Below are 19,764 nucleotides of genomic sequence, written 5' to 3' on the forward strand. Positions count from 1 at the left end.
CTGTGAAAAATGTCCCATAAAAACAGGCTCCTGAAGTTATATGATGATTCATTCCCACAGCATACTTGCTCCAGTCCCTGAATGAGATGAGAGTCTGATGGGAAAAACAGGGTATGATCATCTTGTTTCAAGTAACATCTGCATGTGGGTAGGGGGGAGAGAAGTGAAGTTGTTTAAGCAGCATTATTCCTGATCATAAGTTTTCTCCATCTCATAGCCGTGCTAATTTTTCACTCTGTGTGTGTGTTGCTTCCTGATAATAACATGAGGCGACCTCCCCCCCTACGTTGTCATTAAAGCGACACATAGTAAAATGGTGTGGCATGGGGCCTGTCATGTAAGTCAGATCCCAGGGCCTGTCATTCTGTGGTGGTCATCTAGGTGCAGTTTGCACCAGAGGCGTGTGTTTTTACTAGCTGACTTTGCAAATGCCTGCAGACAGCAGAGGCATCCTCCTTGTGAGTTTGACATGCTCTGGGAGGAAATGTGCTCTAATGGGAATACTTTTCCTTTCCAATTTTTCCATTCCCTAGTTTTGTCTTTACTGCAACGCTGAGTGCCAGCTTATTTACCCTTTCAGTCATAGCTTAATTTGGAATAGGAAGGTGAGAATACCTTCCCAGTTCCCGTGTTGTTCCTTTCTCTGCATGGGATCCAAACTCCTGGTTCTGTTTAAACTCTCTTCGGTTCTCATGAGTTGTGTTTCCTGTACTTCTTCAGAGACTCCCAGTTTCTCTAACCTCTGCACCTCATCTGTCATTTCCATTTGATTTTCTAGCTCATTTTCTGTGTCTTCCCCCTCCAGTGCCAATGTTGTCTGCTTGTTTCTCTGTCCCATTCTGACTCCTGTGCTTTAACCAATGTTGTGTATTTTGACCTAATTCTAATGTTTTGTTGTCACACCCAGTCCTGTGCATCATTTTAGAGGTCTTAATCTGCAGTTAGCAACTTAAAGCTTTCTGAGAAATACCTTTTGGCAAATGCTTGTTTCCATTTATCTCAACTTTTTTCCCCCTCTTGTTTCAGTTCTTTCTCACAGAGCATAATTAAAAACACAAAGAATGCTTCAAATTGGGCTCACTTACCTAGGAGCAAGACAGAAAAGGTATTTCTGTGGCACAAAAGCAGCTTTCTGTTCCCTGTATTTGCTTATCTCAGTGTGGTGGGGGTGACCTTCCTCTCAGGTTAAGCCTGACAGACATAGGACATGTACTTGTTCAGTCTCATTTTAGTCAAGCTTCTATACCTGGTCATGCTTTTATAGGTTCCCTGTCCTTCTGTCCATGTTCTGCTTTAGACTTTTCTCTTTATAGTTTGAAGGTGTAGTGAATAACTTTATGCCAGTTTTTTGTAAAGAAAAAGAGCTGCAAGTCTGGAAAGCTGGGGAAGAAATGTTATTTTCATTGTAAGGGTGTTAAGTTTCTAGTGCATAACTTCAGAGATCACAAATATTAGCTAGCTAGTAAGATATTGAAGTCTCAAAAGTTTCTACGTTTCTAGCAAATTTTGTTTCAGGTTTACAAATTTTTTGTTTCAGGTCCCAGCAAAAAGATTACTTCCCAATTGACTGACTTCCAGTTCTTCAGTTTTTACTTAGAAACAAAACAAAAATAGAATTCCCATTCCATTTGCCTGCTGGTGGCCAAACCTAACTTAGTGATATGTTTCAGTTGTTTTTGATATGCTTCAGTTGTTTTCTTTTCCTTAGAGGTTCTGAACAATGTGATGTGATAGATCCTAGGTGGTAGCTGAGGTCTCTACTCAAACTTAGCATCCATAGTTAAAATTAGCAGCTTTACTGATTTACCCAGTGGTCTTTAACCTTCTACCTGTGTTCTCCACAAAGGAGGAGATCAAAGTTTTTGTTCAGAACTGAAATCATTACAGCTAAATGTTATGTGGAGCACCAGAAGCTATTTTTATTACGTTATTGTTCATTTTCTTGAAATGTGAAAAGCAGAAAGAGTAATATACCTGTTACCTGTTTCAGATAGTAAAGGTTTCTTTGTGTATCTTACAGAAGGATATACAGCCAACATCTCTTTGAAGAGGAAAGCAACTTCAAATTGTGAAGTTACAGATAATAAATAAAGCCTTTGGAATCAAATATTAAGATCACGATAGCATTTCAAACAGCCCTGACGTTAACATATTTTTTCTTCCTTTTCTTCTTCCCATGATTCTCAACTTCAAGATGCATAACTTCCTTTAATGTTATCAGGTGGAAAACAAAATCAAAATACCTTGATACAAGTACCTTGATAAGGCCTGAAAACTAAGTGTATTGTCCCATCAGCAAAGGCTTAAATGCTACTTGACAGAAGGTTACTTCTTTATTGGAGAAAACAAACAAATACTCAAATACTTCTTTTGCTGATTGTAAATCCGTGACTGTTGTGTACCTAAGGGTAGCTGTGGTCACATTTCCCTCAGAGTTCTATTTTCTTGCTTTCTTCAGAGCACTGCTCTGTGCTAGATATGTTATGGAGGAGTAATCCTGGATTATCTTCCCAAATAACCTACCTTGAAAAATAGTGGGAATTTCTGTGAATTATGCACTGAGAGATTTTTGCCTAGTAGTTCTATTTTAGACCAAAGATACTGGGTCTTGGTATGGCAGGGAAGTTTTGCTTTTCAGTTCTGTATCCCCAGAAGCTAGTGACTTTGAAGAGACTTAAATAGTGATAAATTTTGCTAATCTAGAATGAAACGATATAACCAGGATCATGAAATGCATACTGAGCCTAGAGTAGCAGGATTTCACTAGAAATGAAATCAACTTTCATTATGGATAATAGCAGCTGGGGGTGCTATTCATTATGGGATTTGACAGTGTTCTTTCCAAGCAGGTCTCTTGGAGTCTTTCCTAGGCACACACTTAGGAGTCGAACATTTCCAGCCATGTAGCTGCCAGAACTGAACCTTCAGCAAGACTCTTGTGTGCAAGGTGGAGGAACTGTAACTGTTGTAGTCTTCTTCAATTTGCTGGTGGTTCTCCAGTGATTGCTGTTCTGTTTTTTCCCAAATTGCATTCTATTGTTGATTGAAATGCAGTGTTTTTCCCCAGTGTTTCCCAGTTTGTCAGTGACTTGTGTAATTTCAGTCACACAGAAGCATGATCCTCAGGATATGTGGCACCAACCTGACCCTGTGTAATGCTAGATTGCATTTCTAGAGTTGAATGTAGGTTTTGAGAGTTTTCATGGTGTATCTTAATTATGTAGAAGAAAACGTGAAGCTTATTTGATTTGATACTACAATGTGTTGGTTGGTTAAGGATAAAATGAATTAATAGAAATGGTTATATTGGAGATCATTCTAGTTCAGGAAAAATAGGGGACTGAAGAATAATTGATTACCCAATTACCTAATTTGCTAATTATTGAAATACCTGTTTCAGCAGTGACTTGCTTTTAGTACTTGAATTTGCTGAACTAGCTCACTGCTCAAACTTTTGGACCATCACTATAACTGACATTCAAGCTCAGTGCAAGTTTGCTTTTGCATATTAAAGTGATGAATGGATTTAATAATTCAAAAGCTTTAAATTCATCTCCTTCTATGATGAAAGACATTACAGATTAAACCAGCCATTTTCTGGGTGTTCTGCTAATCACAAACTCAATGTAATGAGTTTTTATATTATATTTTTGTTGTCTTTCTGTTGTCATTGGTATGTTTTTGATTCTTATGGACAAGAGAAATGGCAGGAGTCCTCGGACTACAAACCTCTTCTTTCTGCTGTTGAATAGAAACTGAAGGATTGCACTTAAAAAATGCGATGACAACAAGGCTGCACTTCCTGTGTGGTTTAACACGCTGGTTGTGAAACAGAGGTGGAATTGGGAGTATAATGTAACACCCTAAAATTTGGCTTTGTCTTCAATGCATTGAGTTCCAGTGTTCTAGAAGGTCCTGTTGCCTATACTGGTCCTACAGAATGCGTTTCTAGTGACATCTTTGCAGGTGATATGGATTAGTACCATCTTTCTTTGACGGAGCCTGCTGGATGTCAGCTCTGGTGCCTGGGAATAGGGCAGCAGAGCTGCCTTTGAATCTCTGCTGTTTGTATAACAGAAAGTTGTTGCCGTTTCATTAAAACCAGACTATTTCATTATTCTGGGAGAGGGAAGGTTATGAGAAAGGAGGACAAATGCTACAGGCTCTTCATTTTACCTATCACTTTCATTACCTCCTCATTTAAGTTTCCTCTGTGTCACCAGGTTCTCATCTCTGCCATGCTATTATAGGACACTGCTCTTTGTTTCCCTTCACAAAATTTCTCCTCTTACTTCCCAGCCTGTGCCCAGCACTCTGTCTTCTTTCTCTTTCTTCCTTTCATTGAGGAGAGAAGACTGTAGAAAGTTTCCCATTTTGTAAAGTTACATCGTAAGGATTCATTGCTGCCATACACCTGGATAGTAACAGCACCACAGCATCCTCTAGTGGCTCGCTTGGGTTGTTGAACTTCTGGCAAATTACAAACAGGACTCTTCAGGTAGGCTTTTACGGGGAAACCTTTGCTGCTGGCTGACTGACAGCAGACCACTTAACTGTATCTTGAAGATGTGCAGTAGCCTGCAAGTACAGGCCATGTAGAAAATAAAGCTAGGGACTTTTCACCCTCTGAACACCACTTGCTAAACTCTGGTAAGTACAAGTGTTGACTTCCTTGCTGTTCTTTCTAAATGGATACAGTCTGTTTGTCCTGTGTTCATTATTCTTTCAGGGCTGTTTTGTCTGGAGATAACAAGGAGTTGTGGCTTTGTTTTTTCTATCCAGTATTATCTTTTAAATTTCCACTATGAGTGTTCTCAAGGGATGATGATTACTTGATACACTTGTCTGTAATCCTTTGTTTAAGAGCTCTGCAGTTTGATCTTTAAAAAAAAAGAAAAAAAATGAAAAGCTCAAAGTGTTACTTTTTAATGCCATTTTCCTAGTTAAAATGTCTTAAGGTGCTCTTTACCACCTCTGTTGTCTTTGCTGTAACATTATTAACAGGGTAATATTTCCTACATAGCAAAAGGTGTAATCACAGACGGCAGTGGTTCTAAATAGGGGTGTTCAGCTGTCTCTGAAGGCAGTGCATGTATGCTGTTAGGGCACAAAATAGCAAGGTAGGTGTAAACTGCTTTTTTCCTTGCTTTTTAAGAATAAGTATTTACAAAAATCAACTGATTTTTTTAAAGTTGAGAAATACTCTGCCACAAACAGTGCAATTAGTGGCAGATTTCTGAGGAACTGAATAGTGGCAGCAGAGTCTTCTTGTGTGATTGCTTCCATCTTTAACAATAAAAGGCTATCAGTGTTTGTAAATGTAATAAAAGTTACTTTCTTTAATAGGCTGGACTAATTGAAGCCAATGGAGAGCTTAAGGTGTTTATAGACCAAAACCTAAGTCCTGGAAAAGGTAAGAACACAATTTTAGTAAGCCTGTTTCTTGATTTTTAGTTGTTATGCTTATTACTGGCTTTAAAATACTTTCTTAGCATAGCTTTGTAAAGCTTTTCTCAAGTTATATCTTGTGTACTCAGCAAACAAACTGTAGGTTTTGTTATGGTTTATAATTGTCTATAAACTGAGCACAAAGTTCAGTTGTGGTTTTACTGTCATTCCATATGAGGTCTTCTTGGTAGCATAGCTATAAGTATAAAGGCCACGATGGCCTAAAACAGCGTTTGGGGCAGTATGTACTAGCAATGGAGGAAAACGCAGGGGTGTAACAGTTTAAAATGGGCTGTGACAGGTTTTATGATAGGGCATCCATTAGTACCTATCTGAAATGGTATTTGGAACAGAACTGTTTTGGACTTGCTGATAGTGGCTGTGCTTGTATGATAGTGTAATGTAATTAAGCAATTTTATAAAATGTAGGCTACAACACTTCAATTTGACATGTACGCTCAAAAAACTAGGAGTATCTAAATGTTTGGAGAGCTGTGTGTGCTGTGTGTTACAATTAGTATAACTGGGGGGAAAAAAACAGAAGCATGCTGAGTTCCAGTGCCTGCAGTTCTAGACAGCTAAATAGAATCTTTTCTAAATTGATTATGCTACATATCAAAATCAGATTTTTCTTCCCAGTATTCTTATGGGAAGGTTGTTTCCATAGTGAGACTCTGAAATTATTTTCTGATTTCCAGTTAAGTATATTTTTGCCATTTTATTCATTTTGCTGGTGGCAGTGTTATTTTTTCAGCTTAATAGTTTCCTCCAGTGCGTTTGCCTACTCTTTATTAAGAACAATTGAATGTCCTAAGTCTTTAGTTTGACAAGCCATCTAGCCATTGTTTTCTAGACTTTGCATCAGATAGGCTCTTTGTCCATGTGGTCAGTCTTTGAGCCTGTTTTAGTGCTTTTTATCAACCTTCCTGAACACAAGTGTCCAAAATTGTATATATGACTGCAAGTGAAGTAAGTGTTGGTCATACTTTCATGGAGATGCCAGTTTTTTCTGTGTAACATCATATTTGTGGTCACATTCATCTCAGGGTAGGTTGTGGTGGGGTGGCCATTTTCCTTTGTTGCTTCCAAATGCTGCTAAGTCTGTTTTATTCCCGTGTGACAGATGGCACGCTTTGGTAAATTGTACTAAGTAGGGAGAAATTTATTAGGTCTGAGTTGTTTTGCTTCTTCTTGTCTGATGTTCTCATAAACTTTAGTGTTGACAAGCCCATTGACTTCATGCATAGTTGGATTACCCCCCATCCTCTCAGATTAACCCGTAGTCTAGTTCAGGGGAATTTAGGTCTAGTCTTCTATGTCCTGTTCCTAAAAACCTGTATCGTTTCTTTTTTCAACTTACAGAACTACTTCTAATTCATCAGTGCTGGTTTAACTAACAGCTTTTATTTTTAAAGCACGATCTGACTTCATTTATGAGGAGAAAATAGTTTAAAAATTACTTCACAACATCTGTTTTGCATAAAGCATGTGATTGAGTAAATTGTCATGGAGATAAAACACCATTCTAGAAAATGCTTCAAAGATGTCTTTCTTGCTTTAAATGCATCTTTAGTGTGCAATAAGAGGTATCAGTGGAAATGAGCTGGAAGCTTGTGTATTCAGAAGTAGCTGGGTGTAAATTCACTTATATTAATGGGATGTATTTCCATTAGTGAAGTGCAGCACCTCATTTAGCCCCCCAAAAAACAGCATGCTGTCAAGTGTCTCAAGCAAAGTGCAAGTTTTTCTTTTGTGTTAGGATGATGCCATTAGCTCTGCTCACTTGAAGGTTCTCTCTCCACTTCTGTTCCTTCTCCACTGAGAATTTATTCTGGAAGGCAGATTCTCAAAGTTGAATCTTGGAAAAGTATCAGTGGAGTGAGACATCAATTACATCAACTTGATAGGAGGCCATATTGATTCCCAGATCTCATGAAAGTTTCAGAAAATGTACCATTTAGTTTTTCTTCTTGATACAAATGTATTTGTAATAAATTTCTTTAGTATTCAAGTATTTGTCAGTCTGTCAGTGAAGAAGTATTGCTAATGCAGGTTTCCAGTACATTTGGCTCCAGGGAGGTCCTGAAGATCTGTGTTCTCCTGGAAGTCCTGTTTTTTTGAGAGGAGGTGAGGTGTGAAATTGCATCTTAGTGCAGCTTTCCTGTTATGTGCCAGGTCTGCTGAGCTTGCAGCCTGGTAGGGTTAAAGTGGCACAATTGCAGGGGTTTGGTGTAGAGTGTTTGGTTTGGCACAAGGTTTTGGTGTACTCGGTAACCAGGAAGGTGATTTTCTGCTATAACCCTCTTAAGGAGAGAAGCAGCAATGTAATGTGCAGAGAGTGTCTGGGAAGGGAAGAAGAGATGATGTAAACATGTTTGTTTGGGGAAATCCTGAACAATGCCAGGTGCTTTAAAAATGCAGCTTTGCTAGAGTCTGCTAATGAGTTGACCCACAGCAAAAGGTAGCGGTGTATCCAGATGTCCTTTCATTGATAAGCTAATAAAGCTACATGGTTTTATATCTGCTGCTTGCCCTGTGCTGTTGTGTTGTCAGCTTATGACATTGTGGAGGAATGATAAATCCCACTGGAACCAGATGCAAGTTTCCTTGGCTCATACCAAAGTACCCAGTTGCATTTTTCTCCCTGAGGCCTGAGTTGCTAAGAACACTACACAGGGCCTGTTCCATCGCTTGTTACCCTGTGCTTGGGAGTGGGATTTGCATAAGCTGTTCATAATTCGAGGGTTTATTGAGATTAATTTGTAATCAGAAACAATGTTTATGAAAATTTAAAAACACCAAGTGAAGAAATAGTGTGATTTATAGCTCTATCCCTCCTCCTGGCAATAATAAAAAGGAGAAATTCCTTTATCCAAGACAGAATTAAAAGAGCAGTTTAATCATGGAGTAAGTTTCCAAAGTGACTCGATTGTAATTGCTTGCTTCTTGCAGGCAAGATAGAAGGCAAGGATAATTGCATTTGGATGCTTTACTCGTTATTTTAGTTTATTTCCATTCTGGGATTATTACTGTTACCATTTTTTTTTTAAATCTAGTTTTATTAATTCCTGGGTTTGTTTTGGAATATGAACCCAGCTAATTGTTTAAACGTGAAATGCTCAAATTCACCCCGTATGTTGACTTCAACTGATAATTATAATCAGAATTCATTCAGTATGTGGTGGAGGAATGGAAAAAACTTTTAATAGGAATTGAACCAGTAAAACTTCTTCACGAGTCTGTGCATTCTAAAAAATTATTTGGCGATAAACTTTATAGACTTAGAAAAAATGTTTTTCCGTGAGGTTGCATTTTGAAGAAAAGTACTGCATTCTGGTCCCTGTTGTTACAGTCAGACTAGTGTTGGTATTTAAATAGGACACTGTTCAGTTCTAATCCTGCCCCATACTTGCAAGGATATTTGGTGAAAGAAAATACCTGGTTGAGTGGAAGGGAAAGGGAGTCAATGGTATTTATGTTATATTGAAATTAAAGCTCGTAGGTTAACTTCAGAATTAATCAAAAAGAAAACTTGGATCATCTATCATGCCAGTAGGTGGCATTATTGGTATGCAACCAGAAGATGCTTGTAAAGATGTCTTCCTTTTGTCTCCTATGCCTTAAAATAAGGTTTCACATTATATAGGCATAAAGAACTTGAGTTTTGTTTTCATTTCAGATTTGGTAATTGAAAAAAATTGAAGTTGTCAAATATGTAAATTTTTGAGGTGTATTTAAACTCTATTTCAACACTGCCTTGAACATTGTCTTGTGCTTTTATATTTAAATGACTAGAAGCTTTCACAATGTTGCGTTATTGTATCTGTATAGAGAGATCAAACGCTCCCTGGTTTTTGACAATGTTTGGAGTCGTTCCTCTGGAATGAAAGCAGACAGCTATTTCAGAGCCTGTGATTCACCCTTCAGCAAACATATGCCTGAACACTGGTTATGAAAAGCTGGGGCATTACAGCAGCCCAGACGATTCCAAACGATTGTTATCGTCTAAAGTCAAAGTCGGGAAATAAAACTGTTGCTGCCAATAGGAAAGATGTTTCAAAAAGTCTGGAAAGACTCATAAAGTCTAAGAGTAGACTATATCTGAACAGACTTGGAAAGAAAGACTGGTTTGTAGTATGTGAAGTATTATTAGTCATATCTAAGGATGGCAAGAATCAGCTAAAAGTCTAAGTCGATGTAAGAAATTACTTAAGCACTCGGGAATACTGTGGTATTATGTCGGGGGAGATTGATGCCTTTGTAAAAGTATCCAAGGCTGCCGTGTAAGCATGTTGTCTCAACATGATGGTGCAATTTGCTCAATAAGCAAAGATATTCTTACTTGGCTTGGCACACAACTGGAGACAGTCATCTGTGTGTGTTGTCAAAGCTTACGGGAGGTTGATGGGCTCAGAAGTGGTTCAATGCTAATTTTCAAAAAAAAAATAGGTAATTAATCATAACGTGTCTATGGCGTTTGTGAGAGAGAAGTTACAAAGTGCAGCTTCCCAGGAGTGGAGGATGAGGAATCAGCTCCCAGGGTCTAGTTGTAACCTCTGTCATCTTTCCCAGGTCTTCTAAGTGCACTCTTTGCGCATATTCTGAGCGGACTGTGCAGTTCATTACTAGTTGGCTTTTTAATTATTTTTTTTGTTTGTGCTAAGCTGATGGTTTGGTGGACAGGTTTGAAGCTGGAATTAGCTTGGTATTTGCTTTACCAAATGGTGACAGTAAAGAATTTTGTTAGGGATGTTGATGTAGAACTCCATTTATTTCTCCTCATGTCTCTTTTCTAACCAATAAATAAATAAAATCTGCAAACAGAAGATGCCCAAACTGTTTCTACACCATTTTTCCAAATAATTCTCATAGCTTTCATGTAATCCCTGATCAATCATTTGGATCTTAAACAGTAGTGGTACTCTGGCTATGTATGAATTCTATTCCTATTTATTTTTGATTCCAAACATAAGGAATATTCCGAATGACACTTGGTCTTCTCAGAAGTGGCAGTCACAATGGAATCTAGTGTCAGTGGCACTTACTGAAATCACCAGGCTCATGGAAAGTCTCACTGGTCTTCTTTGCTCTCTTCAACTCCTATTCTCTTAATTGTGAGTTTTATCTGGTTATTGATAGTAGTGTTGTCTTTTCAAAAGCTTAAGTCGTGTGTGACTTGTATTGAGACGCATTTAATAATACTGTTGCCTTCAAGTTGCGTAGATGTCCTGAAGTCCTATTCAACTGCTCTGTTAAAACCATCAATTTTAAAGAGAATTGAAACAAGAGTTTGTGGAGTTTGTAAGAGCAGTTAAAAGCAGTTGTACTGCAAAATGTCATCTACAAGGTTAATTTGCTTTGGACCTTTCTTAAAATAACTCTTTGCTCAACTCCTAACCTTCAATCATGTAGAGTATTTACTTACAAACTGGTCTGCTGAACAGAGTTTGAGGCTGTTGCAGGAAATGGTAGGAATTACTTTGAATCCAGACAAACCACTCTCTTCTTACTCCATACCTTGTTTTTTTGGGGCTGTGATAGCAGAAAGTGCTTTCAGAATTACCTTTTTTAATCCAGTTCTGTCACATACAATATTGTTTCTACTGATAAGATTTTGTTAGAGACCATATTATCAGGAAACTGGCTTGTTTCTTCAGTTGATTTCTGTTGTTGCATCACTCCTGTTGCATGCTCTTTCTCAAGTAAAGAAGATGTAAAGACTGATTGCATCAGCAAATGGTATGGTGCCTAGAATGAGTGGGATTTCTGTTCCTGAGGTGAGGAGTGCTTCAGCCCAAACACTTTGATATGAAACACCAAATTCAGAGTCACTACTGTTAGATGAACTGGAGCAGTCAGTGCTCAGAGTGATCTATTGCCTTGTCTGCAGAGGGCACTCTTTTATCTTAGATGTACTGTCTCTTTCTGTGACATCTCAAATTATTTCAAGTGTTCATAATTATTTGTATCACCACTCTGCTAAAATTCTGCAGGAGATTCTTTATTCTTGGGTTTGTTCTCATATGCTGGTAAGGGTAAGGGCATGTGAAAGAGTTCAAGAGCTCTACCCTGACTGAAATTAGTAACCAAAGCAGACTATTTAACATTTTCTGTATGCAGAAGGCACTTGTCTGTCTACAAAAACTTCCAGATAGTTTTTTTTTTTTTTTTTTTGTTAAAGTGTGCTGCTGCTTTTGCTGTTCAAGTTTTATATGACATTGCTCCTTGATCCCATCTCTCTCTGCCTTCTGTTTGGACACATTCTGGAGCTTTACAGTAAAGTTCTACTTTCATTGTGGTTTTTGATTGGTAAGCTGCTAAGTTTTCTTCTGAACTGGCAATGCTTGGGAGGCTGAGCATTCAGTTAGTAGTTTTGTCCTTCGGTGTATATATTTTTTTTTCTGTGCTTTAACTGGCCTTTAACCATGTTTTTTGAAGTCTTAATTTCTTTAGAAGAAAATGCAAGGAAAAAAATTTTTAGAAAAAAATGCGAGGAACTAGCTGCATTAATACATTCCTTTTGAAAAGGAAGAAGAGTTGGTGCCAGGAAACTGTTTGCAAACTTGCGGTTTTAATTTTTACATGCTGCAGTGTACACTGTATCTTGGCAATAAAGTACAAGATTATCTGGATGGCAGTGATTGCTGTAAGAGTAACAGTAATTAACAAATGATTAGTAAAATTCCTTTGAGAAACTGAGCTGTCAGTCTCTTGCAAAGCTAAATTAATAACATTTTTCTGCTTGTATACTTAAAAACAGTTTTCATCCACACATACTCTGAAATCAGAGCATTATGAGCCTTTGGGGAAAAAAATGCAGTTGGATGCTAGAACAACTTCTGCAAGTCAGGTAAATGAGAAAGTAGAATGCGTGAAGCAGAGACAAATAGAAAAAAATAATTTTTTAAAAATATTTTTTTCCTTTAATTGAGCAGTCTTTAATATGCTGTCTTTTATGGGTGGACTTTGACTTTGCTTGGAACAGAGGTGTGTTGCTGTTCTTCCAGTTACGTTTGCATTTCCTTGCCAATCAGCTTGTGCGTACAGACAGCCCTACCTTGCCGTTTCTGTATAGAGACGGGTTGGTTCAGGGGCATGGATTAATGCTGGCACAGTGCCACAGAAAATGTTAATGTAATTAAAAACTTTAAAGAAGCATAACGTATACCGTTCCTTTCATGCAGATGATGTAGTTGCAAGATAACTTTTTGTATTCCTAGAATTATTTGAATAATGTAAGGAGGCTGGAGGCCATCCAATCTAGCCTTGGATCAAAACAGGGGCAACTTCAAAGCACAGAGCCTTGAGTACTTGAAATTTTTATGTATCTCCAGGGAACTTCCTAGGCAACCTGTTCCTGTGCATTGCCATTTTCATTGTGTTTTTTTTTTTTTTCCCCCCAGTATTTAGCTGGAATTTGCTGTGTGCAGCAACTTGAGACTTGCCTCTCTTCCTTCTGCTGTCATCTCTGCAGCTCCCCATTTGCTGTTTGAAGGCAGTGATCAGATGCCACAGACAGACCAATGTCCTGGCTTAGTGTGTCCTACGGGCTGAACACGGCAAGCTCCCTCAGCTTTTCCTTGTACATCATAAGCTCCAGTACCCTAACCACGTTGGCAGCTTTTTGCTGGACTCTTCCCTCTTTGTGAATCCTCTTGCGCTGTGGCCCCAAAGTTGAACAGAGTAATCCAGATACAGCTTAGAGTGCAGGCACACAAGAGAATAATTCCTTCTTCTGACCCTGGTGATCTCTTCTAAATGCAGCCCGGTGTGCTGTTAAGCCTTCTTTAGCACAGAGGTACACTTTGGATTCAATTCCGCCTCCTGTCCACCAGGACCGCCTTGGGTCCATTCCTGCAGAGCTAACCACTTGACTCCTCACCTCTGCTGTAGCATGGAGGTGTACTGGACTGTTACAAGTGCATTTGTATTTGCCTTTGCTGACTGCATAAGCAGAAACAACATGATAGCATAAAGAATTGCTTTGGTTTTGAACACATCAGAAGAGTGAAGTCTGTGTGTGTCTGTAGAGTTGACAGATGATGAAGATGCTTAGGGAGCATCTCATGGCAAGACTGCTCTTTGTGAAGTTGTCTCACTGTAGTATAAGGACCTAGCAAAAGTACTTCTGGCACTGTGGCTTGGAATAATCCTTTTATGTGCAAGTAATATCCTACCAGGATAGGAAGGACATACCTGGCACTGATTCTTGGCGGGCTTGAAATGCAGATGAGGAAGTCGGGGTTCTGTTTGGGAGATCAGTTGAGAACATAACAGCGAAAATTAGTAGGCGTGGGTAAATGTGATACTGGGCAGGAGTTAACATGTCTCCCTCTAGAAGGAGGGGAAAAGGGAAGTTAGGAAGTTGTCTTCTCAAAGTCAAGCTTTGAAAGAATCAACAAATGTATGGATAAGGGATATCTAATCAGTGTGATGTCCTTGGATTTCTTGAAAGCAACAGCAAAAAGACATTATCAAGGTCCTTAGTTGGCCTGTTAAAGAAACTAAGGTGTCAGAGAATGGGACAGTCCTCTCATGGGTTAATAATTGATGAAAACTAAACCAGATAAAATGAGGACCCCTAGTGAGCTCTTGACACTCAGGAGAGTTATTAAAGTCCTTGTAGGCTATGTTATGAAAACATGAAATCAGTGTCTGCTGGGGAACAAGCAAATCAAATTTTCAGAATTATTTGGGAAGGAATAGGGAATAAAATAGAAAAATAAAAATGTTACTGTATAACATATATCATTCATTTGTCGTGAATAATGTCTGTCCCATTCAAAAATAAATCTCAAAGGGTGGGAGACCTGGAAAGTGTACAGGCAACAAGAACCATCAAAGGCAAGGAAAAAGCTCTGTAAAATGAGAGATCAAATAGATAAGGGGGCTTAACTTGGGGAACCAGTTGCAGCTCTTATATGGGAAGGGGAATCTTCAGTTCGCTTTCCTGTTTTTCAAGCACTTAGAAGCCTTAAAAAAAAAAAAGTCACACTGATGAGTAGCTGAGCAAAGATGCACAAGCAGTACTAGTCCAAATAGTTTATACTGCTTTTTACTGCATTCTGCAAAGAGGAAGGCCAAAATGAAAAACAATGATACTGATGGCTGTACTTGAAGGAACAAGAAGGTGTAGCAGCCTTCCTTGTGTGACTCTGAAGGAGCATTCAGAAGTTGGAAGAATGATGGGCTACAGCATCCTGTGCTTGTGTGGGGCTGAAAATAACTCTTGAGTGAAGCTGTCAGTTTGTCATGGTATAGTAATGGCAGCTTGGAAACACAGGCCTTCTGGAGAGGAGGGATTGTCTCCAACTTTCTGTTGACTACCTGCATGTGTAAGAGGGATGGAGGGCATCAAGGACTGGTCAGGGTCCTTCCTGATGCAGCTATTGCAATAATTGTCTCTGCATTGGATAAAAGGAAAAAAGATGAATAGGAGTTGTGCCATGCTCTTCTGACAGGGAAAGAGCTGTCAAACCTCTCAACTTATTTGTCCCATGATTCTTTTTCAGTCCTTCTTGTTTATTTACTTATTTAAAGGCTGGTATGGAGCATTAAGTCACTACAGACACCCGGCGTAGAATTTCTGTAGTTGAACTGTTGTCTTATGTGGCTTAAGGCTTAACCATCAACAGGGACTACGGATGGCTTGTGAACAGGAAGAGAGCAGCTTTCCCTGCAGGGTTGGTCTACTGTGTTGCGTGTGTTTTGCTCAAGTACTGGTTTCTTGTGTGCTTCAGTTCTTTAATTCCCTGCAGCTGGAAGAGGGTACCTAAAAGTTGGTTGGGAGTACTCTCTTGGAAAAGCCTGTGCGAACCAAATATAACCTCTTATAGACCAGCATGCCTCAGAAGGCTATGTTGTATGCTGGGGAATTGGGCATGGTTTTGGGGCAATGTTGGAAAAGGTTTCAATAGCCGCAAAAGAAAGGGGGTAGACATGGAGGGTAATCCTTCTATCAGATACCAGTTAGCTCTCCTACTGTGCTTTGAGAGAAAAATTGGGGTATGAGGAGTTTAAACATGCTCAGACTAGATCACTGAGCTGTAAGGTCACACAGGAGGAAGTTTAAGACAACATACTAAGAATCTTTTAAGATTTTTTTTTCTTCTGATGCATAAATGCTACATTTATGTTGTCTCTCTGTGGAGCTCAGAGCTAGTTTCTATTAATATGCATTGGTAATATCTCTGAAACTGCAGTTGCTAAAATAATACAATGTGGCTGACCTGAAGATTTGTACTTGTATTTGTTTTTAGGAGTTGTTTCTCTATTGGCTGTACATCCCTCTACAGTAAATACACTCGGAAAGCAGCTCCTGCCAAAAACATTTGGACAGTCTAATGTCAACATTACACAACAAGTGGTAAGGAGACTTTGCATTGTTTTTTCTTATTGATTACACATACTGTAAATCTGAATTGTAGATTGATATTTGGCATCACTTGTCATGTGCAGATTGTCTAAATGTTTCTAATTTTAATGGACTTACTACATTAGAACAAATGTGCAGAAAGAAATGCAAAGATGACTGTCAAATCAACATACCTGAATATTCAGGTGGCCTTATCATTCATTAATGTTGCCACTTCTAATCAGTGGCTCTTCCAGATTCTGTCATAGAGACATGTAAATTTAATTCCATTAGCACGTTTTTACTGAGATTGAAGTCAGATGGAACAAAATTGAAAGCAGTACTACATTTTTTAATGCTAATGATGATTTTAGATATCCTCCTGCCTCAGTGCTTGCTTTTGCTCTGAGTGTGAGTTACGTGAAATTAGAGGACTCAGAGAATCTAATAATGCAGTAGATAATACATAGGTTGTGAGAAGACATTTCTATTTGATCAAAATTAAGATCAACTGAGAGTTGGTCTCAGTTCATCTTCTGGAAAGCTACTGCAAGGTATAAACATCTAGAATTTAATTTCTTACATTTGGTAATACAAGAGCGGTTTTCCATCTCCCTTGACCAACTCTGAGCTCTAGGGAATGTTTTATAACTGTGGTTGCCTATAACTGTTCCACTTTAACTGCACAGATGTGGAAAGTCCACTCTCTCTGTAATAAGCAGTCTATCTGTATAATTGCTCTATCTGTATAATTGCTTATTGACTATACTTTGAAACTGTGACCATGCTCAGATAGCTGCTCTGGTACGGCTGTCAATTCGAAGAGAGCCTGGGGGTGGGGAGGTTGACACGACAACCAAACCAAACCTCTACATCCACCAGTGTTCTTAATTGAATTGCAGCAGTGCAATGTGAACTATGTTCAACTCCTTGAGCTTCACATAACGTGAGGAGGCCCATCTGAGACAGACTGAAGATACCTGAGTAGCGAAGTATCAGTATAATTGCAGATTATTTGTGCTAAACTACCAGTGGTGGTGGTGAACTAACTCCCTCCAGCAATTACTCGAAAGCTAGAGTGCATTAAAACAAGTTTAACTGAAGCTGCCTCTTTAGTAGGAGACAGTTTGTAAATAAATACTCCAAACAAGGAAATAGAGTTGTTAGACATTAATTTCACTAACCAGCAGTAAGAGGAAGATGGTTTTTGTATAGATCATAGGTTGTAATGACTTGTGGGATATCTCTTCCAGATTTTATTGCTAGGCTGTGTACATAGTAGATTTTTAATGTTGAAAGTGAAAGGTAACTTGAAAAAAACAAACAAACAAACCTTTTCTCAAAGTACCAAAGCCATGGTTTAATAATTAAATGACAAATTATCTGATGCCTCCTTAAACTTTGAACAATGAGTAAATAAATGCATGCAAATCTGTTTTTATATCTGTGTGTGTGTATTTACAAATACAAATCACATATTTAAATTGACAAATGCTCATCTGTATTATAATGACTAATTTTGCATGGTAAGGTTATTAAAAATTTTGATTCTGAAAGAACCAGTCTTAATACCATAGTCTTTGGTAGTATGATGGCTATGTGAAATTCACATTCTCGGTAATAAGTTCTTTATTGCTTTGCTAAAATATTCAGAATAAGACAAAAATAAATTTTGGTGAAATAAGGGTCCCATATCAGAGCATATTTGTATAGGCTATTATTACCAATACAAAACTAAATGTTTGGTTATATGTCACTAAAGCAGAGGTGGAGTTTTTTATTTTATGTATATATAAATAGAGAGAAACCCTGGATAAATTTATTCTGACTTTATGATTTAGAAGGACAGCAAGAATTTTCTGTCAATGAGCCAAATGTCCTTGAGGATCAGAGTTACTGAGTTGGCTTGTGACCCTGTTCAACTTTCTAACCCTTGACTGGCAAAACCAGTTTAATGCTTAAGTACTTAATTTTCTGAGCCTGTGTTCTTTGTTCAGGCAGTCTGATTTCTTCTTAGCAGGAAAATGTACATGGGGACAGTGTTTAGTACAGTGAAGTGGTTTGTGTAGACTCTTGCTATTCTCTGTTCTTTTCCATGGTCTTGATCTTAGTGGTTCTTAAGGAGCTGGATTTCAATCTCGTTCTCCCTGTAAATCAGGAAACTTTAGAGAACAGCAGACATTTCTTTTTTCACTTCTGCATTCTTTGCCTCTCCTCTCCCTATTTTCCTTAAAAAACTGTCTTTTATAATTGCACCCATAAGCTTTTGTTTTAGGATGTTCCCAGTGACTCAGTACTGCCTAACTCAGTATTTTTTTCATTCAAAGTCTTTCCTGTTTACGACCTCATGCGTGAAAGTTAGAGACATCATCGTTCCTTTTAAAGGAGCCAATAGCACCAAGTAGTTCTTTAGCAGAATCTGAAACTCCAGGCTGTAGGGTCTTCTGTAATATCAATACTTGCTGCTTCAGATTTGGTAAGACGTTTGGTATAGACAGCTGCTTTGTTAAGGAGTTTTCCTTCACTTGCTTACGAAGTAGAGAGGCTCACCACTTATCTCTGAAGTTCTGGAGTATCTCTGCCGTTTGTGTCCTTCAAATACTGAAATAAATTGGATGTGTTTGGAAACAATGTGATGCAGTTACTGGTAGATGATACTGATTTTGGATTAATAATGTACAAATTCTAAGCTATGTAGCAGTCCTTGTCTTCAAGAGGTTGTAGAGATGCATCTTTCAGAAAAACAAAATCACCACTGTTTGTTGTTTATAACTGCAAGAGTAATTAGATTTAAAATGACTATTAAAAAACAAACATCCCTGCCATGTTGAAGTTCCTTTTTGTCTGTAAGGTTTATTTCCATTCTACAGAAAAACAGTATAGAGTCTTAACATGTGGTTGTTTGCTATATGAAGACTTTTCAACACATGAGAGAAATTATTAGAATTTTTAAGGAAAGTTCTTGTATTTCTAAGCTTCTCTCTGAGATATGTATCATTTGCATAACATATAAGCTTAAATCTGAGACATACTCTATGTAAAAGTTGAGCTTTTTAAAGATATAACCAGCAAGCATATGATTCTGGCTAGTTTGCAGACTTCTGTGAGTTAGATTGGGAATGCTGAGCAGGTTTTGAATTTACTAAACAGACTTCATTTTTCCATTCTAGAAATGAGTCTGTGGGTTTATCTCCATCCATTTACTACTTTGTACTGCTGAATGTTTAATGACACTACTGAGCACAGTAGATTTCCAGTGTTTGCTGTTGCCAAATGGTTTGTTTTTCTCCGAGTTTTATAACTCCCCTCCCTCCCTCTGTATGGGTTTGGCTTCCCATCTTTATGCACTGTGTTATTTGTTAGGCACCAAGGTGATGGTGGGCTTGTTTGTGGAAATGGGAACAAGGGAGTAGGGTGGGACCCTCTAATTTTAGCCTCTGCAAGAAAAATGTTGTCATTTCTAGCAGTCCTCTCTAACAGTATCCTCAAGAATAAAAACTGGTTAAGAGCTTTCCTCACTTCTCTCTATTGTCTGTGTTACCTGAGCAGCACACTGGCTGTCCTGATGGCATTCTGAGATGTTGGTGAACCAGACACTTCTTTTTTCATGAGATCAGTGAAAGTGAAAAGGTTGTGGACAGAATTGCTGGGGGGTGGCTTCAGGAATTGTGGTCATCTAAGGGCAAAAAGCAAAGCAGTGGGATCAGACATCTTGAATATGCCTGGAGATGTTCATTCCAACTCTTCTTAAAAACATTGTCAGAAATGGCCTAAAACAGGAGGTTAAAACAGCTAAAGTTTTTGGTCCGTAGTTGGTAGAGAACTGCTAGTAGCAAAATTGATGTTTTTATTTATTTTTCTCCAGGGAGAAAGCGAGCTGGTTCATATACACCCAGTGCCTGTTCTGTATCCCCCACCCTCATTCTGTTTTCAACAATGAGCAGTTTTGGTTATGGGAGGGT

The 19,764-nt window shown here is 38.4% G+C and overlaps 1 protein-coding gene across 3 annotated transcripts in view; it reads left to right on the forward strand.

Annotated features, from left to right (window-relative positions):
- Positions 1-19,764, forward strand: part of TFDP1 (transcription factor Dp-1) — a 41,142-nt gene that overhangs the window by 8,750 nt on the left and 12,628 nt on the right. For all 3 annotated transcript variants that reach the window (XM_068679041.1, XM_068679032.1, XM_068679048.1), the window contains exons 3-4: positions 5,347-5,413; positions 15,708-15,814. In XM_068679041.1, coding sequence (XP_068535142.1) covers positions 5,347-5,413; positions 15,708-15,814 — 174 coding nt within the window. The remainder of the gene's footprint in view (positions 1-5,346; positions 5,414-15,707; positions 15,815-19,764) is intronic.

Source organism: Anas acuta, chromosome 1, assembly GCF_963932015.1.
Source record: "Anas acuta chromosome 1, bAnaAcu1.1, whole genome shotgun sequence".
In the NCBI taxonomy this organism is placed as follows: domain Eukaryota; kingdom Metazoa; phylum Chordata; class Aves; order Anseriformes; family Anatidae; genus Anas; species Anas acuta.